Below are 26,766 nucleotides of genomic sequence, written 5' to 3'. Positions count from 1 at the left end.
AAGTCCATGGTGCGTCGGGGAATTAGGTCCGAGTAGCAACTAACTTTGTAGTCAATCTAACGTCTACCAAATAGCACTGCATAAAGAGGTACGATGCTTTAATTGTTTTCCTAAATGAGAGAGGCATGTATGTTCAGTTTTTGCACTTAAAATGACAAAGTGATTTTTCATAATTGTGTTGTTTCCAATAATTTTAGGCTTATGCTCGTCATATTTTTCCATTGTTTGTGTTAAGAATTTCAGTGAAACATGATTTTATCACTTTAACACAATACTAGGTTGTGAAATTCAGCAGACGGGCCAGACAGCGGGCAGACGGACTGACTGCATCTCGATTGCTAATGCCTGTGTTGAGAACTGAGAGATGCAGATGCGGTCTCCCGATGCGGGTCCTCCGCCTACAGTCTCGACTAAAGCCACTTTGAACTAGAAACCACGGAGAGGAACCATGGACAGATCCCGTACAGAACGGTATTTGTGCTCTATTGCTATAGCATTTGTTTTGTAATCTATTGTTTGTTTTTCTCCCGTCTATCTGATATGGTGTCTCCCGCTGGCCGTGGAATGGCTGCTCTTTTCGCATTTTCTTTTGTTGCTGTTTGTATAAGGCATCTTGACAATTATTTCCCCACCTTTGATGTTGTGAAATGAGACGATGATTGACATTTGCCGCACCGAGGCGCGTGTAACGTTATTTTCCTCGTCGCCTCTCTTGTTTCTAATGATGTGATAGCCTACAGTCGTCTGAACTAGCCCAGTGATGTGGAGTAGTTTATGGGCTGTAGCCTTTAGCCGGAGCTCTTTATCCAGGGAAATGTAGACATTTAAAAGGATGTAGCCTGTCGATACTGAGACGTGACAGCAGCAGCTGACTCTGCAGCTGGACTCAGCTGTGCGCTTTAGTGAGATCAGCCTCTCGACATCACGGTGTTTCAGAGAGCGTACCTGGGAAATGCAAAACACTCCGTCTGTGTTCAAGCCTGGATAGCAGAACATTAATATTAGCCTAAATGTTGCGGGCCGCACAGGCCGATCCGATGGAGGGGGGAGAGTGCTTGTGCGCGGCCACATTTTTAATCCCCTGAGCGCCACAGAAACCCCCCATTCACCGACAAAATGACCCGGCGCCTTGGCACGGTGGCATCGCTAAGAGCCTGAAAGGCCTATTGTTGCGGTGCAGCTGGCACCGTCGGCCGCTGTGATTGGTGCGTCCCGGGCCGGCGCATGGCGTGCAGCGTGCGTGATTCATAACCCGGCTAAACCGGCTATTTTATTGTCTTTCTAAGAATAGATCGCGTTTGCCTGTGTGTTTTAATTCAAGGGCGGGGCGTTTCATGACTAATTGATAATGTAAATCAGTGGTTCCCAAGCCGGAGTCTATAGGGATCCCCAGGAGGTTCCAGGGGGTTCCCAGCAACATGAGGAGTAGTAGTAGTAGTAGAAGTTAGCAGACAGAATATATTACAATGACTGTTATGATCAGCTTTCACTCTCTCCATTGTTATGTCTCCACTTCCAGTATAGGGACAGACAACCAAGATCTGGGGGTCCTTGGCTAGAAAAAGTTTGGGAACTCCTGATCTAAATAAAACACACTCTCCTGCCTGTATTTCCCATAAATCCCCCCCTCCCCCTCCCTGTGACCGCTCCCCCTCCCTAGGTCGGCCTGTAATGCTCGGGGGTGAGGAGGAGAGCGGCTGAGGAGGAGATGGGCTGCACCTCGGCCAAGCAGGTGTCGGCCGTGCCCAGCGGTGAGGAGGGCCGGAGTAAAGCCTACAGCAACGGGGACCTGCTCTCTGGTCAGTCTGGGGAACAGACACACTTCCTCTTCACCTTCACTTTATTTGCAAGGATTTAGGGTTTAGGGTTAGACCAATCTATCGGTTTGCCAATATAGGCCTTTTATTTAAAATCGGTCAGTCAGCGTCATCCACTGCCGATATGATGGAGGTTCATTCCCTGATCACAGCCACATGAAAACAGTCTGTAAAACCTGCAAAGATATTCACATTTTATTTATTCATTTATTTTTTCCATGTAACGCAAAATTCCCTCTACCACTGAATGTGTGGTGGGTCATCCTGACTTAAGGAGCTGCTGACCGACCTAGAAGTATTTCATCAGGCTGGGTTTCAGTGAGTTCTAATGTCACATGATGGTCTAAATGCTGTTTCAGCTGTTTCAGCTTTCCACCCTGCCAAGAATAAAATTATGGGGGAAATCCAAATACTTGTAATTTTCTGGCATGAACATGGTAATTAATAATGACACAAAATACCGGCTATTGGCAGCGTCACTGGAAAAAATGTTGGTATCGGCCCTCAAAAAAACCCCTATCAGTCAATCCCTACTTCAGTCTTACTAGATATTTCATTTCATCTAGTTGTCCTGTGGATGAAGAAATGTACTAAATAGCTTTTGTATAAACACCTGCACTAAATGACAACCTCATCACTGCAATATTTTTCATTCATTCATAGTTGGTAATGCTGCTGTAATAATCACACCTCATATTTAGCCAATACATTGTGAGTGTCAAATTGATTTTTCACACAATGGAATCAGGTAACTTCATTTGACTGTTCAGCTATTTAGTTGCATTCATAATCAGATTCGGTGATCCCCTAAGTCAGCGATAAGCATGTGCATGGCTTTGTCTGGGTGTCAGACCATCATTTCTGTGCATCATACCTTCTCTTCCATGTAAAAGGGAGAGAGAGAGGGAGACTGGGCATGTGTGAGAAAGAGGGAGAGGGAGAGAGGAGGGGAATCGGTCTGACAGCTCATGTGTTTTGCTGCTTGCCAGCCATTGTTGAAAGAGGATTTAGTTCGAAGCGTGAGAATTCAAGCATATAATTACTTTGCCAAGTACTGAACTGTGAGAACTGTTGACCTGGATTGTGCTGATCAGAGTGGCAGAGAGAGGACAGTCCTCTGCTCGCCTCCCGCTGCGCTCTGATGCCATGTATTAATAGGAGGAGCACTCCTCTCTCCCTCTCTGTCTACCACTCTGTCTCTCTCTCTGACAGAGGAGTACAAGATGAAAGGAGTGGAGAAAGTCAAGTACATCAGTGGAGAAGAGGGAGGAGGGGACAACCAGGACAGTACAGTGCGTGGTTTTATTTCATTCTGCGATCTATCTATCTATCTATCTGTCTATCTATCTATCTATCTGTCTATCTATATATCTATGTTTATCTATCTGTCTGTCTGTCTATGTGCTATTTTTCTGTTCTGCTGTACAATGGGACATAGACAATTATTTAATTAGTCAATTGTTTTGTGTATGTGTGTGTGTGTGCACGGATGTGCCTTACAGGAGAAATGCGCCCTACTTGGCAGTAGTCAACAGGCAGATGACACAGGACCAAATGGAAATGGAAAGATACTGTAAGTGTCACTGACTAATAACTGTAGATGACAATTTGCTATCACAGTGTCATTAACACATTATTTTTATGTCCTCCCTTATTCTCATACTGGTGTGTAGGTCTAGTCTGTACACAGTAGAACCTTGTTCATCCAAACTGTTTGTTGTCCCAGGCTGGGCCATCACATCATGAAGTGTGTGAGTGATTGTGAACTGTGACATGCCAGGCTTTTATAGCCTGGTAAGACCATCCTGATCACATGACCTCACATTCTGTTTTGCTCCACGGATCAGTCTGGACTTCTAGCCGCCAATCATGTAACCGGGCCAATCAGGGACTACGCCCGGTTACGTCATCAACTACAACGCAGTCCCTGATTGGCCCGGTTACATTGTAATTTCAGGAAATCGATGTGGGCGGCTAGAAGTCCAGACTGATCCGTGGAGCGAAACAGAATGTGAGGTCACGTGATCAGGATGGTCTTACCAGGCTAAGGCTTTTATACTGCAGATCTGTAACAGTCTGTACCATTTCCCTTGCAGCAGTATCCACTCCTCAGAGAGCCAGCAGGAATTCTTCAGGATGTTGGATGAGAAGATTGAAAAGGTAAGAAGTGACATCCCGTCGTTGCAGCATCATGTATCTCACAGAATAGGAGACTAGTTCCACCGCAGATGGCAAAAAGATATCACAAAACTTGTTACTTGCTTCACAACCTCAGCTGGTTCGCTGACTTTTATTTATCATACTTAAAGGAAAAATCCATCCTCGGATACTCTAACAATTATACAGTATATCATCAGTCTGTGATGATCAATGCATCCCAGGAGTTATTTTGTGATGAAGTGTTGTGACTTACTTTTCCTACCCGCTTTCCCTCACCGTGCCTCGTCTACTTCTAGTTCAGTTAGTGACTACCTACATTTCCCAGAATGCCTTGCAACAACCGCCATAGAACTTATTGCATTCAGCTGTGGGTTATATGTATTTTTCCAGTCAAGAAAAAAAACACTTGTCTCGTGGCTGTGTTGCATCATGGTCTATTGAGGCTACTGCCGGTGGAGAAATCGGCATCTCTTCCTCTTCTACAATGTATTTCTCATATGACTGTTGAAAGTCAGTGCAAAATACTGCGTCTAGAGAGAAGCCCTTGCTCTTTGACACCAAAACCTGATGTTTACCGTTGATGTTTTAGATAGTTGGAACATTTTCGGTCATCAAATATAAAAAATCTTGAAAATAGAAAATCTGAAATATCTGGACGTGACATCACTTAGCGCGTGGTTGTCCGATTATCCACAGGAATAAGAAAAATACACCACCAAACAACAAAATGAACCTAAAAAAGCAATGTGTTAAAGTGTTTTACGGTGGATTTTTCCTTTTAACTATTGCATCTACTCTGACTCAAGTTTTGTTGCTGAAAATGAAGCATATTTTTCTCTATCTCTTGTGTACAGGGGCGGGACTATTGCTCAGAGGAGGAGGATATGACATAGCACTGTGGCCGTGTCTCCATCAGTCCCAGTATGAGAGGAACTGTTATTCCCGTGTTATGGACGGACCGTACTCTATCTTGCTCTGACCGTCCCGTGTACACGCTTGAGAAGACTGGACAACCGACTTGAATTAAGCACCTTCTTGCCCTTCTACTTACGACCCTTTCTGCCCAGCACCTCCTCATCATATCCCCCCCAGCCCCCCAGCCCCCCCCCAGGAAGAAGCTGTCAAAATCAAAGCTGTTTCAGTGTCTATGAGTTCTCCTGGTTCTCCAATGCGAGCGCGCCGCATTTACGCTTACCTCCGACCACGAGCCGAGCGAGTACAATGGATCCTCTGTCTGGACAGAACTGCTCTCATAATGAAAGCTGTTATGAGGAGGTAGGATGACAGAGGTCCTGGGATCTTAAGGAAACACTTATCGTTTCTCCTCTGATCGGAGAACTCCTGAAAGGTCGATGTACACGGCCGCTGCCGCCGAGACTTCCCTGTAGGTGTTGTGAAACACTCCGACTGTTGCAGATGTAAATGGGTGACAGTAGAACTAGCAATGCTCTTGTCGACACTGAATAGAGAACATAATGTCTCCATCTGCATCATTCTGAATATTTCATCCTTGAACGCACCCCCTGATAAGTCAATGGGTTGGAAACTTCCTGCATTCCAAGACACATTTTGGACAGTATTAACTTCTTTTCTACAGTCTGTTGGCCATAAAGTGCGGTGTGTTTGTCTGTCCATGTCTGTTTACGTTATGATGTAGGGTATTTATGTTGAATAAGGCTCAGGGTTGAAGTGTTCTAGTCACCGTCTCATGTAGTCACGTCCTCCTTCTCATTAGACACTGTCGCACCATTAAGATGAAAACACACATGCACTCACACAACAGGGTCACGGAACTTTCCTGTTTCAGTATCTGCTCCATTAGCCGTGTTAAACCTACAGGGAGGACGCCGCAGAGTTGCGTAGTAGTCTGATTCTGTGTCGCTCTCACAAGTGTTATGTCATTGTGTTCGTTTGGTTTTTATGTTCGATTTTTGTTTTTCTAGAAAAATAAAAAAAAAGTGTTTTCAGGAAGTTATCCCAACAGCTGAGACTGTTTGTGTTGTTTTAATGGGAGCAGCCAGCATGACACCTGCCAGATCAATCATTTTACCATACAAAATATTAGTTTTAGTTTGAAATAAATACCGTGCAGCTGCATTCAACAAACGACATTCATCAGCACATGTTGTATGATATAATACAAAAAAATCACTCCAGGCTGCCGCACCACAACATGCTGGCTTACTGCAGCGTGGGTTAGGCTCCAGCTTCTGCCACTGTTTCTATTATTAACAGGACTTCAGTGGTTTGTGGTAGCCAGTGGTTTCTTATTCACTTTGTCTCCCTGTATCACCCTGAGAGCCACATACAGTACCTACAATGACACTAATGGACAGGTCCGTTTTCACCAGTTCAACCATTTTGTCAGTGGTCTTGTCTTCTTTCCAGACACCAGTCCCTCAGACACAGCGGCTGGCAGCCCGTCCCACATGGCTCTTCTATGGTTCGTGGTTTTCTCCCATGGGCCAGCTGCCGCTCAGTCAGTGTTGCTGGCGTCTCTTGCGGTGCTGCCGGCGTCCCTGGTCCTGGATGGGGCCCGCGGGAGGGTCGGGTGTCACTAACCCATCAGTCATCCTCTGGTAGACCAGGGTGGAATCGGACGCCACGGCGCACAGCAACACAGGAGAGCCTCTGTCCAACACACTTCGTATACTACAGGCGGGAGAGGAGGGGAGGAGGAGGATGATGGTGACGAAGAGGAAAAGATATTTTACGGTAAACGATAACAGTAAATTTGATCCAGTGTGTCGTCACCTTCGGTGGCTCAGGGAGCGGTGGACAGGCAGGGGGAGGACCGTCTGGAGGGGGGCTCCCTCCTTCTCCCTCCCCTCCAGCAGCACCACCTGCAGCTCAGCACTCTTGATGCTGGAAACCTCCTTCCACTGACGCACTGCAATGGACAGAGAAGCGGTGTGAGTGTGTATGGGGGTGAAGTGGTAGGCTTACTTACCGTCTATGCCGTCTATGGCGGTATATGTGGAGTTTATGACCTGGTGGATTCTTAGTACTTGAGTTCGGTTTCAAGTCCACTTTTCTGACTTGGACTTGTCTAGATCTCAGCTGTCTAAAATCTAAAAAACATCTAAAAAACATCAAAGATATGTCCCCCCCCCCCCCCAGTACTACAAACAACTTAGAAGATTGCACCTGTGTATAGCATGTAATGATCTTCAAACTATTGCGCATTGATTAGTCAAAAGGGTAGAGTACAGATCATCTCTGTTGATATGTAAAAAATAAAAACCTCCTGAAGCATTATTCTGACATTTGGAAAGACATGAACAGTTGTATTCCAAAATGCTATATATCCATTTGAAAGGTGTTCATCATTCAGTATCTTTAAAATATACAGCAATCCAGTCTGTAAGTGTTATAATTTTGTAAATGAAGGACTTCAGTTATCTGTTGTCCATAAAAAGTGTCATCATTTGTTTTGATTTTGTTCTGTCAGTTACTTTGGAAAAAGTAGGTGTCACTTTTTTCATATGGTGGACATCTAATTTTGGAATGAAAGCCTTCACATGTAGTTTTTTTTGTGCATATTTTCTTCTTCAATAGGACTTAATTTGCTCTGGTCTTGGTCTTGACTGCAGCGCTGTTAGGATGTTTTAATGAGCCCGGGTCTCTGCATGACACTATAACTTTACTCAGATTGTGTCTCGAGCGGTCAGACTCACCCTCAGCGAGGTCCATGTACACCAGGAAAGCTGCATGCACCTGGCCGCTGTCCTCCACATCCAGACTCATCATGTGCTGATACTAACATGAGGAGAGGCGAGGAGAACACTGGTTACTGCACCGTTTAGCATTAGCAGTCAGACTGCATCATCACCCAGGTCCCTGGACGGGTTTAGCACTCACCACCGGGTGCTGTAAGATCCAGTTGGGAGCTGAAGGTTTCTCTGCTCTGTCTGACGCTTCCCACATTTTCAGAACTAAACTGCGGTAACTACTGGTTAAGTAATGCAAGTCTAACGTCAGGACATCCTGCTGTCGCGGGCATGTGTGTGTTTTCAGTAGCGCAGTCGCGCGTCATTGGTTTGCCGACGTGCTACAATGTAAGTCGTCCGGGTGGAAAATGTTTCTCATACCGTTGTTAGAAATCAATAGGCTACTTCCATGCTGGGAAGCCGTACAGAAATTGATTCAATCATGCCCACTTATTTCAGTCCATGTGGTCTGATATATCCATTTGATAGTTATGTTTAAAAGTAATTAAAAGTGAGAGAGCAAATGTCAATATCTCCTTAGTGGAGAAATAAGAACTACAGAAATGAAATGAATTGAAATTAATAATTGAATGGATTAATGCATGATAAATGTATATATGAGATTTCATTAGCTTGATGAATTAGGGTAATGTTAATTTGCATATAAATTTTTGGGTTGTACCAGTTGGACGCTGACCTCCACATCACTGAAGACTAGATGCCACATGCCTTCAGTCTCTCTCTCTCTCTCTCTCTCTCTCTCTCTCTCTCTTCTCTCTCTCTCTCTCTCTCTCTCTCTCTCTCTCTCTCTCTCTCTCTCTCTCTCTCTCTCTCTCTCTCTCTCCCTCTCTCCCTCTCTCCCTCTCCCAGTTGCACCGGTGCGAGGCTGAAGGGAGACAAAGGTGCCACATTGGAAATAATGCCTTTTGGATTTGTAGGATTCGCATTGTTTCTTGTGATTTCAGCCGGGAGACTCTTGCACACCTGCACAGAGGAATTGCCCATTGATCCCCAGCCATCAACCCACCGGGAATCCTCCCTGCTGAAGCCCAAAGTATTGATCACCATCCTCGCGCGCAATGCACAGCACAGCCTCCCGTACTTCTTGGGATGCATTGACAGACTGGACTATCCAAAGGACCGCATTTCCATCTGGTAAGATTACATCTATTAATCTATTAATAGGGATATTGAGTGATGATTTAATTCCAAAAAATAATTTGTGTATCACTAACATTCAGTCTTGATTAGTCCCGGTAGCCTATAAGTAGGACAACAAACTTTCATAAAATGCACTGATGTTCTAAAAAATCCATTAACTTATAGCAATGCAAACAGATTTTAAATTGACTCAGAAAGTTATTGAGGAAAAAAATTATATAAATGTCGCTGACATAAGCAAACTTGTTAAAAACTAAGATGTAACAATTAAAATGTCAACAAGACAAACACTAGTAGCCACTTTGACAGCACTGGTTAAAAATGTCATTCTTGTCATTCTGCATCACCACTCATTAGCAAACAGGATGGATGATGGCCTGAATTCAACCCCTTCTCATTCAAGTGAGAAAGTAAACATGAGTTTTGGAGATGAGAGAGCGAGAGAGCGAGAGAGAGAGAGAGAGAGAGAGAGAGAGAGAGAGAGAGAAAGATGTAGAGAAGGAGAGAGAAAGAAAGAAAGAAAGAAAGAACAGATAGAAGGGGGATAATGTGGTAAGTCAAGATAGGTCATTGCATGCTGAAGGGAAAAGACAGTGGTGAAGTATTGTTCAGTAATGCTCCTTGACCTCTGACCTCAGGGCAGCGTCTGACCACAGTGTGGACAACACCACAGCTGTGCTGCAGGAGTGGCTTAGAGGCGTCCAGCACCTGTACCACTCTGTGGAGTCGAGACCCACGCAGCAACCAAGGTGAACTGCCACTGCAAACCCCTCATTGTTCACTTCAAACCTTTATCGAAAAATACCCTCTATCCTGGTATTGTCTAACCACAAGTTTTATGGCGTGGGAGAAAACCCGGCATGTTCCTATCCTCTTAAAATATCGTCTTCATTAGACTCAATTTAATTAGAGTTCACTGAATTAGACTTAAGACTGATAGCTTTTCTCTCTCTCTCTCCTTCAGCTCCTATGCAGATGAGCAAGGGCCGAAGCACTGGCCCAAGTCTCGGTTCACCCAGGTGATGAAGTTAAAGCAGGCGGCACTCAGAGCTGCCAGAGGACTGTGGGCCGACTACATACTGGTGAGACACTATAATGATCCGCCGATAAAAGCATTAACTACCTGCTTACTGCTTCATCATCCACTATCACAGTATCTGCTGTATCATTATATGCCACCAGACACTAGTGTCACTCTGTCATCTGCTGTGATGAAGGTCTCTCTGCTTCAAAGTGAGTGATCAGGGAAAAGTGATCATCACTTTGGAGAAAACGCTCCGGTGTTGATGTCTCCTCTGTGTCCCTCAGTTTGTGGACTGTGACAACCTGCTGACAAACCGGTGGGTGCTCACAGACATGATGGCAGAGAATCTCACCCTTGTGGCGCCCATGTTGGAATCAAGAGTTCTCTACTCCAACTTCTGGTGTGGCATGACCGCTCAGGTACAAACTCCTACAGACTAGAAAAAGACATGCTGGGAAACATACAGTACACTGTCGATGCACAATGCTCAAAGCTAATCGCAGAAGCAAAAAACTATGAAGCATTACTAAAAATACCATCAACTGGATTAATTTGTGAGTCTTATAAATACTCCTGGGTCTTTTAACACCCACATAGGGCTACTACAGACGCACTCCAGAGTATATCCCCATCCGCAAGTGGAAGCGTCAGGGCTGCTTCCCCGTTCCCATGGTGCACTCCACCTTCCTGCTGGACCTGAGGCGGACCGCCAGCCAGGCGCTGGCCTTCTACCCTCCACACCCCGACTACCCCCACCACCTGGACGACATCATGGCCTTCGCTTTCTCTGCACAGCAGGCAGGTCAGACCGCACGCACTGACAACTTCTGTTGTTATGTCTATGGTCTATAGAGGTGTCTTCAAGTATTAGGCATGTGAAAATACTGAAAGGATTTATGTACTTAAATCTGATTGTTCTTGTCCCACATGCACACTGCAGAGGTACAGATGTATGTGTGCAACAGGGAGCATTATGGATATTTGCCACTGCCGCTCAAACAGCATCAGACCCTGGAGGAAGAAGAGGAGAGTTTTACCCACACCTTGACAGAGGCGCTGAGTAAGCACTTAACTAACTGCATGAATTGCATGGCTCTCTATCTTCCTCTCTCTCATCTTTTGGTTTGCTCCTTTCTTCTTCCTCCCTTTCGCTCTCCTTCTATTTCAATCTGTGTATATCCTCATGCCTATATTCTCTTTGCTCACTCTGTCTCCTCGGCTTGTCTATGTGAGGACATTTGGTCCTTTTCACTCTCACAGTCCCGTCAGATCTCTCACTCCGCTGTTAAAACCCACTGCCTCTCTTCTCGCTCGCTCCCCCTCTTTTGAAATTTCCCACACCGGCTAGACGTTGAAGGGCAATAAGGAATTCCCTTAGAACCAAAGAATGCTTACCAAGACGGTGCTATGAAAGATTGAATTGACCATATTTCATCTGAAATGATTCAGTGTGAACGTGTGACATTTCTTTCCAGTTGACTACACCATGGAGCCTTCACAGTATGTGCACCACACACCCAAAGAAGCAGGAAAGATGGGATTTGACGAGGTACAGATACATTTGCAAGAGCTGAATAAATGTTTTCCAGTCCAAGTTAAGAAATGCGGTTTAGGTGAATTGGATTTGAGCAGTTGGACAGTTGAAAAACATTTTATTCTCCTCCACTTCTAGATCTTTCTGATCAATCTGAAGCGCCGTCCAGACCGGCGGGACAGGATGTTGAGCAGCCTGGCTGTCCTGGGCTTCAACATCACTCTGACTGAGGCGGTGGATGGCAAGTATGACATAACAGTTCTCATTAAGCCCTTTTTACATAATGAAATACCTGAAATAGGATAATAGGAGTTATTAATAGCCTATATTAGGAAATACACAATTAGAATAGCAAATTTTATGTGTTTTAAGTGTATTTAGCATTTTTGCTTTATTGACAGTAGGAACACTGAGAGGGAGACACAGGAGAGAAGATCTGGGCAATTCACAAACCATCTTTGCACATGTTCATACTCTTTAGTAAGCTTCACCTATCATGAAACTTCTGGAGCCAGTTTGAATGCTGATTGTGATTATAAGTACAATATTTACTTGTGTTGTTTACAGAGCCTTGAACTCTTCCCAGCTGCAGGCAATGGGTATAGATATGTTGCCTGGGTACAAAGACCCGTATTCAGACCGCGTGCTGACCAGAGGGGAGATCGGCTGCTTTCTCAGTCACTACAACATCTGGAAACAGGTTCAGTTTTTAACAAAATATATCTGAACTGAATTCACCTTTTGAATGCAATGCTGATTCAAGGTGCAGTGCAGTGAAGGTGATGCCTGTGCAGCAGTATGGAGAGGTTTAGCTGGACACGGTGAGGCAGCCTGTAGTGTGTGTCGCCCCCTAGGTGGTGAAGCAGGAACTGCAGCAGGTGCTGGTGCTGGAGGACGATGTGAGGTTTGAGCCCAGGTTTCGCAGCAGACTGAAGGCCATCATGGACGATGTGAAGAGAGCAGAGCTCCACTGGGATCTCATGTGGGTCCTGTTTGGAGCTTTCTTCTCTTCCTCACTGATTCAGTCCCTTACCTATTCAGCTTCTCCTTCAATAGTACTTTTTTACTCACTAAAAACATGCCACACCTCTTTGTCTCTACTCATCAATGTCTGTATCTCCCTCTCTCTCTCTCATTGTGCCACTCCCTCACACAGTTACGTTGGCCGTAAGCGACTGCAGGTGAAGGAGCCGGAGCACTGGGTGAAGGGAGTCAGGAACCTAGTGCACCCAGACTACTCCTACTGGACCTTGGGTTACATCTTGTCCCTGCAGGGGGCCAGGAGGCTCCTGGAGGCCGAGCCCCTGAGCAAGATGCTGCCTGTTGATGAGTTCCTACCCATCATGTTCAATAAGCACCCAAAGTGAGTCCCTGCTAGCTTTTATTTACTGTCAAATAGACAGAAGGCAGGCATTTTTGGCAAACATACCCCATTTCTACTTCCTTAACAGCAATGAATTGCATTATTGCGTTGTTTGTTCCGTTTTCTGACATGTCACACTCTCTGTCCCCTCAGAGACGAGTACATGCACTATTTTGAGCGGAGGGAGCTGAGAGTGTTTTCAGTGGAGCCGTTGCTGGTCTTCCCGACCCACTATACCGGCGAGCCCGGCTACTTCAGCGACACAGAGACCTCCACCATCTGGGACGACGAGGCTGCGGCCACAGACTGGGACAGAGGCGGCGCCAAACACCGCGGCAAGCGGGACAGCGAGGAAGCAGAGGCCCGACCTGTGACTCCTCGTCCTGCCCGGGGCGAGGTGCGGCCGCTCTCGGCCAGCGGCAACAGAGATGAACTCTGATGAGTGCTGATGTCATACCACACACCAGGACCACCAGGACCACCGCAAGTCCAGTCCAGATCGAGTAAAGATCAGGGCCAAAGTTCACATGCTACCATCTTAGGTTGCTCAAAGCCTCACTTTTGTCTTTAAACAGCCAAATTTCCATCTGGTGTCATGGTGGAAAATGCATTGAACAAGTTATTTTATGACATAATATCTCAAGTCATTAGCTCTTTAAATAAATCTTTCTGCTGGTGGCATTTCATTGAGGCTGACACATTTTTTCTTAGCTGATCTCTTCTCTATGCTCTATACTCTAATAGTGCAACATAACTCCAAAAGGAAAAAATATATGTCCTACTTAAAAGACGAACAAAGCAACATCAACTTAAGGATCTTTATTTTTTAAAAAGCACTGGTATTTTCATATCAAGCAAACAATGGAACCATTTAATATTAGTAGTGTTCCATATCACAAAATGAGTTATGAAAAGAATAATTAAACCACACAAATGGTACGTTGTAATAAATTAATCAGCATAACAAAAGAAACGAGACATGCTTGTACTTCGGTGTTGCACAGGAAATATTGAAATTCCAACGCTCAAAATTTAATACACCTGAGAATATAAATATCAAAACAGCATGTTGCAGCAAGTATTAATTCAGTTCCACAGTTCCTCCTATTGACCTTAACTAAAGCTTTGATAAGAGGATTTAAAAAATTACATTATTATTAATGTAAAAATTAGGCATCAATTTAAAAACATTTGTTTCTGTACAATGTGCATATCTGAATTAGTGTGGTGAGGAGAGAAACGGTGGCGTTGTTTCTCCAGAACGAGGCAGCGCAGCAAAATGGAAGTCAAATTGGGTCATGCTCGTTTGTCATTCAAGCCACATTTAGTGATATGAACAGATATTTTTGGACTGAGCTCTTTCAATCTACGTCTGGAGTGAAGTGACAGCCTACAGGTATCTTTGTGTTATATGTGAATATCACTCCTCAGTCTCTGTCCCAGTCAACAGTGAGTCATTGTCAAAGACATGGACCAGAACATTTCCCTTGGTTTAGTTTTTTTTTTAGAGAGGCTGTTACTACAGGATTCATCCAGTAGGTGAATTTACTCCAAACCAAGACTTTACTGACCTCTGTACTGACAAAAGGAGCTTGTTGTGGGATAGAAAGGGAATTGTGCTGCTACACAGGTACTAGTGATGCAGCATATAGGCCCAAATAAAGAGACAGAAAGGAGTGTGGGTATATAACAGACCATCTACAGTTAAGTACAGCCAAACTCAGTGTAGAGCAGCATACATCAGAAAATGCTGGACAAACAGTGTCGGTACAGCTGGAAAAAAAATAATTTCTCAAAGAAGGGATGGATGGATTTTCTATGGACACCACAAAATCACTGAGGTAAGTTCTTATGTGTGATACTATAGCTTTGATAAGCGACCCGGAAAGAGTCTGTATATGAGGAAACACTTCCATCTGCGGAGCGAGTTGGAAGGAAACATTTTCATTTGAAAACAAGTATACTGTGTGTTCCTTTGAAGCTGTACAGTCCGCGCGTTCAAGGCCGCTGCCAGCAGCGGCCAAGAACCGGCAACGGCTCGAACCTTTGAAGAAGAAATGTGTACAAATTCCAAAGCATTGCGGTCAAGTCAGTGAGGACATTTCCCATTAAATGAACAGTGATCAACAATGCAGTGAACTGATATATGAAAATGAGCCGATCTGGTGGTTTGACATACAAAAGAGGAAGACAGTGACAGTCATGCCCTTCATTCTTACTGTGGAGGAAACAACTTGAACAGATCTGAGCACCAAATGAAGTGAAGCTCTGTCTGAATAATAAAAAAAAACTAGTTACACATGATCAACTAGCATGACAAGAGATGGCCTGAATGACAAAAAACTGAGCAAACTGACAAAAAAAACCCAAACAAAACCCAATCCAAATAAAAATAATACCTACCCAGATCTTTTATCACACTTCCTAAAGCACTTGGACAAAGGCAGTTTTACAAACCATTGGTTAATGATAGCACATTATCAAAGTTCCACAGTGCTCGCTTGTAGAAGCATAGTAACAGTGCAAGCCATCACACTAGTTAGCCAAATAGATTTTAAAACAACACCTGTAAGAAAAAAGTGCCATATTGCATATGAGTATCTGTAATGAGCCCACAAAAGGGGCATATACCTGTAAAATGATCAACTGTAAACATGGTGCAAAGTAGTTATGACATAGTTTAAGGCTTTCTGAGTTTCCTGAAGTGTTGTTCACTGAGATAAAGGAATCATGTGTCCATTAGCTGGACAAACAGTGTGGAAACAGTAAAAAATTCAACCTCTCTATAAACAGACCTGGACATTGTATGCACTTAAATGGGTTTTAGATGTCTAAATTACTTGAGGTTTGCTTGATTCGGTTTAGCTTGCATGCGTTTTCATTTTTTGAGTGGGAATTTCCAAAATACATAGGATTATGGAATCTCTGTGGCAAGATGTCACTGGAAATATTTCAACACGGTACCGATTTGCTCACATGTAGACTCCAAGCAAATTCCCATAATGTGATTTTTTGTTCGGCATAGTACATTGGATTTGCTTTTCTAAATGGGAGCAGACCATGTTCAACTTTCCATTGTGAGAATCAAACAAAGTATTTCAACAACTTTTAAAACCTTAAATTGATTTTCATACAAAAAGTTGGTGCAGTTCTGACAGAATTAAGTCACCACACTGAGGGTAACTTGACTGCAGTGCAGTTGAAATACTGTTTCTCACTTCACGTGGATCATGACCGTCACACGTAAGATTCTCATTCATCTGGTGCTGAAACTCAAAGGTGTAAAGGAATGTGGACAGCGAGCATGTGAGCGCTTTTACTTTGAAGGCGCCCTCATGCATGGCAGGCTAAAATCAAGCTCACCTCATGGTCACCTTTTTCTCCCAAATATTTTGATACCATTGCATACACACTCTGCCCAGTTCTGTCTCTAACAAAAATGTAAATAAAGAAACACATACACACCAACACTCACAGGCAATGCCATCCTATCAAGCGTATACTGTTACCCCTAATATAAGGACTACAATTCATCACATGTATTACTTCTGCTGCTAGTAGCATTAAGTTTTTTCTACATTAAAAGCTTAAAGCTTATATACATTTGCATCAGTATTAGACATAATACTACTGTGTATTATGTGTCAGCGTTTCATGGATGCTAGCTGATCTAGACTTAAGTATGGCGTGCAAACTGCTCTTCTACACTGAAGTTTGATCCACTTTTCAGTAACATTAAAGTCTGACCTGCATTTTAATCAATAAGTTCTACAAGAAAAATATTGACGACAGACTCAATGATTGATGTTACTAATTCAATTAAAGGGAAAAAAAAGAAAAAAGGAATGTGCCACAGCTAAAACTTAGGATATGGAATCAGCAAAGCTAAAAAAGCTAAAAAGCTTCTAATCATTATCTGCCTCGCTATCTAACATCACAAAATTGTGCTAATCAAGAGAAGTAAAGGGCACTGAAGGAGCACAAAAACACCTCTACAAAATAACCACAAGAAAAAAAAGGATTTGGCTGATGATGAATGTGCAGTTTACAGAAAAAGTGAGAATCCCTGCAATTTGTGAGTGTTTTCAGTTGTAGTTTGAGAGAATGAGGTTGTACTGAGTTAGCGGATAGTGGTCACTTGATTCATCTGTGCGGATGGAGGCGAGGCTACTTCCCCCTCACATCCAGGTCTTTGTGTATTCGCTTGTGTGAATGTATATGTATGTGCACGTACGTGAACACAACACAGCAATGTTAAGTCCTAGCCAGTGGATCTGATTGTAGCTGGTTAACTTGAGCCCACTCCCTGTGACCGTCTGAGCTGCTGCTGCAGACCCCAGGATCCAGAAGCCCCGCCCCTCCCGACTCTACTGGCTGGAGGCATTGCCCTGTCCCAGGGCAGAGGAGGAGGCCGTGCCCTTGTTGCGGCCCAACATGGAGGGCTGGAAATCAGGATGACGGCGGGCGTGCTTGATCAGGTGGTCGCTGCGCATGAAGCGCTTATCGCACAGTGGGCAGAGGAAGCGTTTCTCCCCTGTGTGGGTGCGGGTGTGGCGAGCGAGCTCATCAGACCGGGCAAACTTCTTCTCACAGTCGGGCCAGGTGCAGGGGAAAGGCCTCTCGCCTGTGGAGGCAGAATAAAGTTGTCACTACATCAAAAATTTACATTAACATCATTATGTGGCGACTGGGTTTACACCATTACTTTAAAGCTAATAAAGTGACATGGAAGCATGCAACCGATTTGCTTGATGAGGAAAATATGTTAGCATCCAACTGTGAGTGAATGGCCTAGATAGCCTTGGCCTAGTACCACATCAGTTATTCTGTTTCTATGCAATTATAGAGCAAACTTCAGTTATTACTTTAATGAACCTCATCATTATGAAAACTAAGATAATGACAAGCCCACTCTACTCTTGACTGCATGACACTACTTTTAGAGGAATGACCTGGACAACTTTTTAGCTCTTCATAGTTAAATATGTGACAAAGTAGGCCATATATAGGATTTAGATAGTGTTCTTATTAAGCTACTACTAGCCTTAATCTCTTGCATGGTAACTGGAGTCAAGTCAGGAAAAGCGAGTTGGATGCTCAGAGCCACATTCAAGATCACAAAGCCAGACCACGTTTTTCGCAGGAGTCCTCACTGCTCAGCCGTTTGTGGGCGTTCCCAAAAGAGTTTCTTTACGCACAGTTTCCTGTCCTTAATCCGTTAGCGCCTGCTCAATGACCCTGAACACACCCACTCCCCCTCATTTTGATAAACCCGCGAGCATTTCAGCTCAGTTAACGTTGTACAGTTCTGGTATGAGTAACTATGAGATTTTACCATTTTCAACGAAACCTTTACTCTTACACAGCGGCTATACGTGGCTGAGAGGTGAAATGACATGAAGGGACTATGCGAGGTGAGGTGCAACAAAATATCCAGCGATGAAACCTGCGCAAAGACAACCAAAATGTAACGAAAATGCTAGCTGTGAGACACCCATTATCGGACGCGTCCCATTTGACCCCAATGCATAGGACTTTTTTTTTTTTGCTACAACACACATTTCGGAGCATAAAGTCAACTCTACCCGGCCTTTAAGCCTTGTGTCAGTGGGCAATGCAACAGCTCGTGTCCCTATCTTGTCAATAGATAGTAGAAAAGGGAAGTGATGCCGAGAAAAGGCCAAAACAATAACAGGCGCTATAAGCATTAGCCGCGACCGGGATAGGCTGCATGTCCGATAATGAACCTCTCTACGTTCCGTTCCGTTTACGGTTTCGTCTTACGTTCATTTCATATGCAAATCCGGTCTAGAGGAAGACCTTCGTCACCGGTTTTTACGTCCAGCCCAGTTCTTTTGTTAGTTTACTTCTTTGTCGGGAGCCCTCAGTAGGGGAGTTTTTTCCCTTTGTTTGGCAGAGTTATTGTACCAACTCGCGGGTAAATAGGAAAATGCACCCACCCACCCAGCTTCTGGTAACCCCAAAATGTGAAACGAGCACAACACTTCACACATAATGGTATATCTGATCTGGTAAGTTAGTTAGGGGCAAACTTGATGTTCTGGGAAACAAATACACGAACAAAGGGTCAATATCTGCACACAACATGCTTCTAAACTAGACTGCAATATCACACCGCCGCAGCCAACAAACTCTGGGCTTGCCTGTGTGGGTCCTGATGTGCGCCTTCAGGTGGGACGATTTCCCATAAACTCTGTCGCATCCGTCGAAAGTGCACTGATGTCGCTTCACTGGGGACCGCGGGGCCCCTCCTCCTCCCCCCCACTGCTGCTGTCCGGGGACCGGGGTGGCGGAGGGGGTCATGGTAGGGGTAGTTGAGTCAGACAACGTGGTGTAACCGCTTTCCCCGCACGAGGAGTTGCTGCTCTCCGAGTAGGCCGACATGGGGCGGAACTTGCCGTGGAGGTCGGTGAGGATCCCGGCCACCGCCATCATGTTGGCCCCCTCCAGCCTCAGCGTCTCCCGCACTTCCCTGTCCTCGCTCGACCCGTCGGGCTCCCCGGGGAGCAGGCCCTCCGGGGTCGGCTGGCTGGCGGGGGCGACCGGGGTGGGTCTGTGCAGGACGGGGCCGCTGGATATCGACACCAGACACTCGGCAGCGAAATAATCTGAATAGGCAGACATCGACATTGTTTTCTGCCTCGCTGTAGACGGAGGGTGCTGGCCTTAGTTTGAAAAAAGAAAACGATAAATCCGCCTTGTGTAAGTCGCCAGGAGGGGCTAGTTGGATCTCGACCTCGTTTTTTTTTTTTTTTTTTTTTTTATCAAACTCAACGAACCAACCGTTTCCAGCTAATCCGTGTTACCGCCATAAAGCGTGTCGATTGCTTGGAAATCCAGAGTTATATCAAATAAAAAGCACAAATAAGAATAACAATTTGCCAAAACCGTGCCAATGCCTCCAGCCCGACATGCGTGCCTCTCACCGGTTCATTGTGTCTGAGACTGTGAGAAGCCGGTCAAACCTACGCCCCCCGGTCCGGACTCATGGTGCGTTCAGGCCCTGTCAGAATAATCCCACTCCCGGTTAAAAGCGAGGATTTGGACATGTTTTATATATTCAAATTTGTTTGAAGTCGTCAGAATACTACGATTGAAGTTTTTCGTTGACTTTGATTGGTCATGATAATTACCCTCAGCTTTTTTTTATGGCATGATACATTCAAGTTAATGTTTTACAGCAGCACACAAATTGCAGTGTCAACCACAAACGAAAAGTCCAGCAAGTAGTTGTATCCTATCAGTATGTTTAAAAAAAACACAACATATATAAGGAATTTAAAATTAAGTTCAAGGAATCCCATAGTATTTGTGACTTGGGAGGTGAAGTGAACAGCATTTTCATACAGGAAGCTCGTTTCTACCACTTGTCTCATGTGCCTTGAATGCAGCATCAGAGCAACACGCAGTGACTGACGTCGCGGGCTGACGTGCAGCACAGGCGTGGACCACGGCGGCGAATGCATCGTGGAAAGTCGGTGGCCAGCTCGGGTAATGATGGGGGAAGAAGGGATGTTGGGTAATTTAGTGTGGCAGTTGGCGGAGGAGGGAACCTGAATGTGGCAGACTTGAGAGTATTGCACATTTTCTTTCAAAATGTTTTGTGAATGGCCATCACAGCGCCAAAGACTTTATACATTTTCAGCCTATAGCCCAGTGAGACAGACACTAGATGTCTCTCTTCTCTTATGTTTACTTCCCTCAACTGTTTTCTTTATTCTCAGAGAAGTCTGTGAATGAACTTTTATTACATTCGAGCCAAAATTGGTTCTGTGGCTTATTGATTAGTCAGAATTGTAAGTCATCAGTAAGTTAGAGGTGCAGAAGTGTGTGTGTGCAAATGTATTTTGAATAGCATTTTGTATAATACCCTTCCCTACAGAAACGTTTCTGATATATAATGTCTCAGCCAAAGACTGGGTATCATGCTGCACTGTTTTATTATAACACAATCTATCAGCTTTAAAACTGTGAGTTTCTGTAATAAACTGAATTTCCTATCCATATGTGGCTTATGTCTTTTCTTCTGGACTCAGACCCCCGTCCCAGTCATAGGGGGGTATTAGAAAAGCTCCTTTTTTGTGGGGCCCAGTGTTGTGTCAAGTGATTGGCCCAGTGTATGTTTGTAGCTCCAGCTTGGAAGGTATTTCCTGATTGGATGCTGTGAGCGGTATGGGTCACTGTGGAAGTCCACGCACAAGCATGGTCATTCACTGGCTGTGAACAGTGCTTGGTTTTCATCTCACTTACATGTGGAGGCTTGAAGGCGGCCGGAGCTGCAGTAACTCGGGGCTGCTATGGCCATGTCCTTGTTATTGCTTAATGGTCCACATTTTATGCTAATTTTGCTCCTTCTGCATGGTAAGTTTTCTATGGCTTTTGTTGTGAGTTACTAATGAATTTCATCTCATTTTCCATTCAAAGCAGAATTGACTTAACTAAGTGGAATTTTTAAATGACTTAATGTTCAGTATGAATGAGAAGTTCAACAGGTTTTTCTTTAAAAAAGTTTTTTCAGTATGATTAATTTAGAATTTTGAGATTTTTTATTTTGATTGAGTTTTTGACTTGTGTTTCCATGTAGCAGGCGATTGCTTTGAGATGGAACATAACCTCTGTGATTCAAGTTGTGCTGGTGAGAATTCAGTTTATTGTTATGCACATCAAAGTTGCTGCATGTTCAGTGATAAATACTTTGACAATGAACAATTATTGTCTTCTCATGCAGGAGAGCAAGTGATTTCTATACAGTTGAAAGGCAGGAATTGCGTCACGGAGACATTCATGATATTTTTCTCAGATTCTTAATTCTCGCGTCATGCCTGTAGGGTTTCCCACCCCTGACCTGTCCTACCAGAGAGGGGTGAGGTACACTTACAGGTACAGCACCACGGTTGCCACAACCCTCCATGGCTCTAACTCCGGCAGGAATGGACTGGCTCTGGACTGTGTGGTTGATATCGAAGTGATTTCCAAGTGTCATCTGATGATGCAGGTGGGTGACAAATTTTTTTTTGAAAACGTCCTTATAAGAAGGGATGCATTAAGTACTGGGAAAACAAATGATGTTGTGCTTTCATGTGTGCTTGCCCAACAGATTAGGAATCCACAGATAAAGCGTCTTTCCCATCAGAAGGAACACTCTGTGCAGCGCTTAAAGAGTTTGAGGTAATGCTGGAATAAATGTACATTTCATACAATTCAGTGTGCTTCCACATGAGATAGGGAATAGGTGCATGAATTTATCATTTATCTGTTATTTTGTGTGCATGTATGGTATTTGGTCTTATCGGTTCTCTGTCTACAGCGTAAGCCCAAATCGCTTTGGAATGCTACACTGTTTTCCCTCTGAACGTGATACTGTGTTCAGTCGTCTCTCTTGTCTGGGTTCCCGGGTCTTGGGGGACTCATCTGCTGTTTTTGTTTCCCAGGGAGTCACTGGAGAGAGCGCGCCTCAAGTTCTCCCTACAGGGGGGAAAGGTCGCGGCCCTCTGTCCACAGGAGGGGGAGCAGGTGTGGACCCTCAACATTAAGAGAGCTCTACTGAGCATGCTCCAGACCTACCGCACCACCTCCAGACAGGAAGTGGAAAAAGAGGTGAGGGTTGATGATGGCTAAATTATAGCTAAATTGTAAAGATGTTTGAAGTGTGAAGACGTCACACACCAGTCAAGTAATGATGTGGGCACAGAACCATTTTGACTGCTACCACCTCTACCCCTACTGCTAATAATAACCATCATCATCCCCCTCTTCCTCAGACTGATGTGTATGGGACCTGCAGCAGCTGGTACGAGAGGCGAGGACCTGCACTGCTGAAGACGAGGGATCTAAAACAATGTCAACAGTCCAGACTGTCAAACTTCTGGCCCCATTCAGTATCTCTTACTGAAGACACAGTGAGTTTACACTTCTTATGTCTTTGCTCAAAAGTGGAAGTTGAAACTGTGATTCATTAGTAAGCACGATCCTGGAAGATTCCCTTCCCTTTTTTTTTCGTTAGTGTGGTATCCCATTTCAAGAATAGCAGAAGTTGCAAAAGGGTGATCACATTGGTTGTCATTTGTCTGAGTTTTCTGCAGCACAAAATAATTAGGATTTCCCTATCCTGCCATATTGTCGGTATGACATCAGTAACCTGGCTCAAGTCACCTCCAGACAGTTGACCTAATTTTGTCACATGATGCATCCTTTTCTCGTCTGTTTTGCGTCCAGACGGTGCATTCAGAGCTCCAGTGTTTACAGCGCCATGGAGCTGCAGTGATGGAAGAGGTCAACTGCACAGAAGCTGTTTCCATGGCGACTTGGTCGGGGACGGCAGGACTGGTGAAGACCCAGACAGTGTCCACCCTGCTCCTGCTCAGAGCCCAGCCAGGCGCAGCTTCAGGAGTAGGTCTGTGTACTGGCTGTATGTGCGCAACTGGCAGACAAAAGCATCATCATTATAGTTTTCAGGACTGTTGCACTGATACATAGTACATTACACAGTCATTAATTATTACACAGTTAGAACTGTTGCACTGTTTTTGCGGGACTTGGACCCTTATGCCTGTTCCCCTCATTGCTCCATCAGATTCCTCAGGTGTGGGTGTGCTGACCAGCCTGCAGTTTGAGGAGGAGGGGGCTGTACGGCCGGGCAAAGCCAGGCCGTCCACACCTCAGCAAGCCAGTGAAACTATCAGGATGTTATGTAGTCTCGTCTCAGACCAGCAACAGGTAGGCCTCAATTGCAACAGGTTGCAATCAGTCCTTAATTTTTATTTCTTTTAAAAGTCTGGAACACACAGATCGAACTTTGAAACATTTTTCAGTCTACCTGCCTATAGGTGCTGTAAGTGAAAAAAACCCAATCCCTTTCATAAATGCAAATGTCTCGCTTTTAAGTAGCCCATCTCCTGCCAAACCAATGTTGGCTTGTTTGTGTTTGTCTGCTGGTTTGACTTCCCCCGAGGCTTTGCTTTCTATGAGCCAATGACTTTAACGCCTCCCTTACACAGGAGTTTAGTCAAACCCAATCTGGCAACCTTCATTAAAGTCTGTTTATATGGGAGATGTTTAAAAGGGGCCGTCAGACCCAGAACCTCCCGCACTCTGTGATAGAATTACTGTTTGGGCATCAGATGATTGATGAGCTGAGAGAGTCAGTTCACAGTTCTGCAGAAGTTATTTGGTTCATGTCCTAGTTCTGGTTGGCCAGAAATACTTTTGAATCTGTCTCTAAAATCATTTATGTGTGTCTGTATTTTACCTGTTGATAGATGTCACAGCAGTTCCTTCAGCTGGCCTTCCAGCTGAGAGATCTGTCTCTCTCTCAGCTCAAGACACTCTGGCAAGAAGCGTCTTTCAAGTGCCGCAATGACTGGTCAGTGTTCTCTCTCTGGCAATGTCCGTTTTCACAATTCAATATCTTTGTGCTGTCCCTCAGTGTATCTAAATCTGTCTTGGTGGGACTGTTTCAGTTGCATGTTTATAAACTCTGCACTGCGATAAATGAATTACCTTGTGCTGGGATAAATGCATTAAGGCCCAAAGGATGCTTGTTTATGGGCCGTAATGAGAAAAATACACAGCCTCTGGCCAAGTCTTTGGACAAAGGACAGTCTGTGTGTGGGACAGGAGCCAACTTTCTCAGGAGTTCCTCTCTGACACAGATGACGCAACGGGTCAGACCAGGATAGTGTCCCCTCCTCAGTTCTTAGCATTTTCTTCCACAGAATCTAGTATGCAGAATCCCCTGTCCTCTGAATACAACGAATACAAGTATTTATGAAAACATTTATGTTTTTTACATGTAAATGCTTTCCATTAATATCTAACAAGGTTATAACACCAAATTAGGAAGCCATAATATGACATAGTCTACAGACAGCCGATCTCTGTGTCGATTCATTTGTTGGGACAGGCAGCCGTTGTTGGATGCGTTACCGGCCTGTGGATCGGAGAGCTGCATCCTACTGCTGACTGACCTGATGAGGACCAGGGAGCTAGAAGATGACCAGGCTCACTCCTACCTCACCACCATAGCCCTCATCCCTCATCCGTCGCCTCAGATCATCGACTCCATCAACGTAGGAACCACTGGGTTCTGTGACAGGAACGATGACTTGAATCTCTCATCAAAACTAAATCCTGTATTCGGTCATTTCGGATGAGATATTTTGTCAAATTGATGTTGGCAGAGATGTCTTGTATAGAAATCTGTAAGAATAGTAGCTGCTGCATCCATCCAAAGAAGTATATTTCATAATGATTTCTTAATTTTTTGGAGAAGGAAACACATTAGCCTACACAGGCACAGAGGCCCACCACATCTCTCTCTGCTGTCTGTGTTAGGCCTTGCTGGAGATCACAGAGGTGCGGTCCAAGGCCCTGCTAGCTGGATCATCCCTGGTCTATCTGCTGTGCCAGAGCTCCCGATCCCCCTGCAGCAATCTTCCTCAGGTACAGACCTTCATACAAACACTAGAGGAAACCCTGAGGGAAGGCTGCGAGGGAGAGGAACCCACAAGAACCAGAGAGGTACGGCAAGTGCACTTCACATGTTTTAATGAATGTTTTGTCACAAATTCACATAAATAAAACCCAATCTGCATCATTATGTCCTCCTACAGCTTCTTTATGCATTGAAATCAGTGGGAAACGCTGGTCCGTCTGCTTCAGCACTCGTTCCTCTGCTCAGCCGCTGTGCGCTTGGCCAATCAGCGGCAATGGAGCTGAGACTTGCTGCCATCCAAGGCTTCAGACGCATCCCCTGCTCTGCTGATGTGAGTTAATGCTGACAGTGCTATTTTAGTCAATAGTGAAATGACATTTAGCAACAATACCAACAGGAAGTGTTAGTGTCAAGTGATTCAGGTATTTTGCTGTTGAATTTGTGGAAAATAATAAGAAAAGGTGAAACAACTCTCTTTTTGAGTTCCTTGGATTTTGGCAAAAATCAGATACATTTGAAAAATTGATGGCAGTGTAGGGAGCCAAATGAAGTGGTAATTGGTTCATGATGAGTTGAGGTGGAGGTGAAGAGGTGAAGAGGTGAGCGGGAGTCTGACATCAGTGATTGACAGCCAGTTTCCTCCTCAGAGGTCCTTGCTGTTGCAGCTGTACCGCTCCTCCCAGGAGGATCCGGAGGTCAGAATCGCCGCATACCAGCAGCTCATGCGCTGCCCCGACCCGGAGGCGCTCAGAGCGGTGAAGACGACTCTGAGCAACGAAACCTCCAGCCAAGGTCCGGTGTTAAGCTGCTGTTGTGAAGAGATGCTGCGGTTCATGGAGGGAATGTCCATAACGGCTTATTTCAGTGAATATATTCCAGCAGTGGGAAGGAAAGGATGCTATATCTGTGGGAGCCAAATACATCTAAGTTTATGAATTTGTAATTTTGAAAACCTCCTATTGTTTGATATATAGCCATTTGAGTTATTGATTATTGACACTGGCTGATAGCTTGGCCCCTTATAGATGTGACGGATGCTAAGGGGAAAAGGGAAGTGCAAGAGACAGAGGATGGACTCCTTTTCAGACCTTTCATATCCTGACGCACACATAGATACCACAAATATTAATACTGAACAAGCTTCTTTTCTGTTTGACATTATGAGCTTATTCTCCTCTCTGCTTCCTTGCTTACTTACCTCCTTACTTGTCTTTAGTGGGCTCCTTCGTGTGGAGTCACCTGACTAATGTCCTGAGGAGCGAGGATCCCATGAAGCAGGCCCTAATAGAGTCGCTGCCTGATGACATCATCAGCAGAGACTTTGAGGCAGAATTTTTGAAATACTCCTCCTATTCAGACTACACTGTTGGCTCAGGTAAACATGGGTTCTCAGTTTAAAGATGGGCGCTCTGTCAACTTCAGACATGGTCAAATCATATTAGAATGAATCATAATAGGAAGTTCTAGTCAAGTTCAAGTCTTAATTGTCCCTAATGGACAAATGGACTTAGTGCAAGGCAAATAACAAAATGCAAAATTAGAT

General features: G+C 44.6%; 5 protein-coding genes across 6 annotated transcripts in view; 3 read left to right on the top strand and 2 right to left on the bottom strand.

Annotated features, from left to right (window-relative positions):
- Nucleotides 1–38: 38 nt before the first annotated feature.
- LOC139647387 (uncharacterized protein C1orf21 homolog) lies at nt 39–6,438 on the top strand. Of its 2 annotated transcripts, none has more exons than XM_071523279.1 (7): nt 39–88; nt 279–471; nt 1,661–1,799; nt 3,030–3,109; nt 3,320–3,390; nt 3,914–3,977; nt 4,832–6,438. In XM_071523279.1, the coding sequence occupies exons 3-7, from the start codon at nt 1,709–1,711 to the stop codon at nt 4,868–4,870; spliced, it is 345 nt and encodes a 114-aa protein (XP_071379380.1). In that variant the 5' UTR covers nt 39–88; nt 279–471; nt 1,661–1,708; the 3' UTR covers nt 4,871–6,438. The 2 variants fall into 2 exon arrangements, with proteins under 2 accessions (XP_071379380.1, XP_071379381.1); XM_071523280.1 differs by having other exon boundaries at nt 3,917–3,977; nt 4,832–4,967.
- Nucleotides 6,439–6,442: 4 nt separating this feature from the next.
- On the bottom strand, nt 6,443–7,964 carry tsen15 (TSEN15 tRNA splicing endonuclease subunit). Its single transcript, XM_071523278.1, has 4 exons — nt 7,839–7,964; nt 7,655–7,736; nt 6,732–6,867; nt 6,443–6,629 (listed from the first exon to the last, which is right to left on the bottom strand). Exons 1-4 carry the CDS (start codon nt 7,902–7,904, stop codon nt 6,458–6,460), a joined length of 456 nt encoding a protein of 151 aa, XP_071379379.1. The 5' UTR covers nt 7,905–7,964; the 3' UTR covers nt 6,443–6,457.
- Nucleotides 7,965–7,978: 14 nt separating this feature from the next.
- Nucleotides 7,979–13,208, top strand: colgalt2a (collagen beta(1-O)galactosyltransferase 2a). Its single transcript, XM_071523232.1, has 13 exons — nt 7,979–8,035; nt 8,703–8,842; nt 9,487–9,597; nt 9,813–9,930; nt 10,157–10,291; nt 10,470–10,674; nt 10,813–10,932; nt 11,348–11,421; nt 11,545–11,651; nt 11,974–12,106; nt 12,261–12,388; nt 12,563–12,769; nt 12,923–13,208. Exons 1-13 carry the CDS (start codon nt 7,979–7,981, stop codon nt 13,206–13,208), a joined length of 1,821 nt encoding a protein of 606 aa, XP_071379333.1.
- A 381-nt stretch (nt 13,209–13,589) lies between these two features.
- Nucleotides 13,590–19,713, bottom strand: LOC139647373 (Krueppel-like factor 9). The gene is made up of 2 exons (XM_071523263.1): nt 18,934–19,713; nt 13,590–17,393 (listed from the first exon to the last, which is right to left on the bottom strand). Exons 1-2 carry the CDS (start codon nt 19,418–19,420, stop codon nt 17,137–17,139), a joined length of 744 nt encoding a protein of 247 aa, XP_071379364.1. The 5' UTR covers nt 19,421–19,713; the 3' UTR covers nt 13,590–17,136.
- A 1,895-nt stretch (nt 19,714–21,608) lies between these two features.
- Nucleotides 21,609–26,766, top strand: part of LOC139647353 (uncharacterized) — a 45,137-nt gene continuing 39,979 nt past the window's right edge. The window contains exons 1-12 of the mRNA XM_071523231.1: nt 21,609–21,785; nt 21,888–21,958; nt 22,222–22,387; nt 22,552–22,689; nt 23,006–23,183; nt 23,373–23,506; nt 24,049–24,152; nt 24,693–24,858; nt 25,124–25,309; nt 25,402–25,554; nt 25,871–26,015; nt 26,440–26,598. Of these exons, the coding sequence (XP_071379332.1) occupies nt 21,609–21,785; nt 21,888–21,958; nt 22,222–22,387; nt 22,552–22,689; nt 23,006–23,183; nt 23,373–23,506; nt 24,049–24,152; nt 24,693–24,858; nt 25,124–25,309; nt 25,402–25,554; nt 25,871–26,015; nt 26,440–26,598 (1,777 nt within the window). The remainder of the gene's footprint in view (nt 21,786–21,887; nt 21,959–22,221; nt 22,388–22,551; nt 22,690–23,005; nt 23,184–23,372; nt 23,507–24,048; nt 24,153–24,692; nt 24,859–25,123; nt 25,310–25,401; nt 25,555–25,870; nt 26,016–26,439; nt 26,599–26,766) is intronic.

This window comes from Centroberyx affinis, unplaced genomic scaffold (assembly GCF_046629955.1).
Source record: "Centroberyx affinis isolate AG114_WGS23_722 - 3 ecotype Tasmania unplaced genomic scaffold, CSIRO-AGI_Caff_v1 ptg001078l_1, whole genome shotgun sequence".
NCBI classification, from domain to species: domain Eukaryota; kingdom Metazoa; phylum Chordata; class Actinopteri; order Beryciformes; family Berycidae; genus Centroberyx; species Centroberyx affinis.
Note: the sequence above shows the minus strand (reverse complement) of the source record. Positions and strands in the feature narration are given on the sequence as shown.

What these genes read in the sequence shown, in the direction of transcription:
- LOC139647387 (XM_071523279.1), top strand. Translation starts at nt 1,709, where the DNA reads ATGGGCTGCACCTCGGCCAAGCAGGTGTCGGCCGTGCCCAGCGGTGAG. An exon ending in CAACGGGGACCTGCTCTCTG is followed by an intron (nt 1,800 to 3,029) that starts GTCAGTCTGGGG and finishes TCTCTCTGACAG; the next exon opens with AGGAGTACAAGATGAAAGGA. An exon ending in AATGGAAATGGAAAGATACT is followed by an intron (nt 3,391 to 3,913) that starts GTAAGTGTCACT and finishes TTTCCCTTGCAG; the next exon opens with CAGTATCCACTCCTCAGAGA.
- colgalt2a (XM_071523232.1), top strand. Translation starts at nt 7,979, where the DNA reads ATGTGTGTGTTTTCAGTAGCGCAGTCGCGCGTCATTGGTTTGCCGACG. An exon ending in AGACCCACGCAGCAACCAAG is followed by an intron (nt 9,598 to 9,812) that starts GTGAACTGCCAC and finishes TCTCTCCTTCAG; the next exon opens with CTCCTATGCAGATGAGCAAG. An exon ending in TGTGGGCCGACTACATACTG is followed by an intron (nt 9,931 to 10,156) that starts GTGAGACACTAT and finishes TGTGTCCCTCAG; the next exon opens with TTTGTGGACTGTGACAACCT.
- LOC139647373 (XM_071523263.1), bottom strand. Translation starts at nt 19,420, where the DNA reads ATGTCGATGTCTGCCTATTCAGATTATTTCGCTGCCGAGTGTCTGGTG. An exon ending in GCACATCAGGACCCACACAG is followed by an intron (nt 17,394 to 18,933) that starts GCAAGCCCAGAG and finishes CTGCCTCCACAG; the next exon opens with GCGAGAGGCCTTTCCCCTGC.
- tsen15 (XM_071523278.1), bottom strand. Translation starts at nt 7,904, where the DNA reads ATGTGGGAAGCGTCAGACAGAGCAGAGAAACCTTCAGCTCCCAACTGG. An exon ending in GGATCTTACAGCACCCGGTG is followed by an intron (nt 7,737 to 7,838) that starts GTGAGTGCTAAA and finishes TCCTCATGTTAG; the next exon opens with TATCAGCACATGATGAGTCT. An exon ending in GTACATGGACCTCGCTGAGG is followed by an intron (nt 6,868 to 7,654) that starts GTGAGTCTGACC and finishes TGTCCATTGCAG; the next exon opens with TGCGTCAGTGGAAGGAGGTT.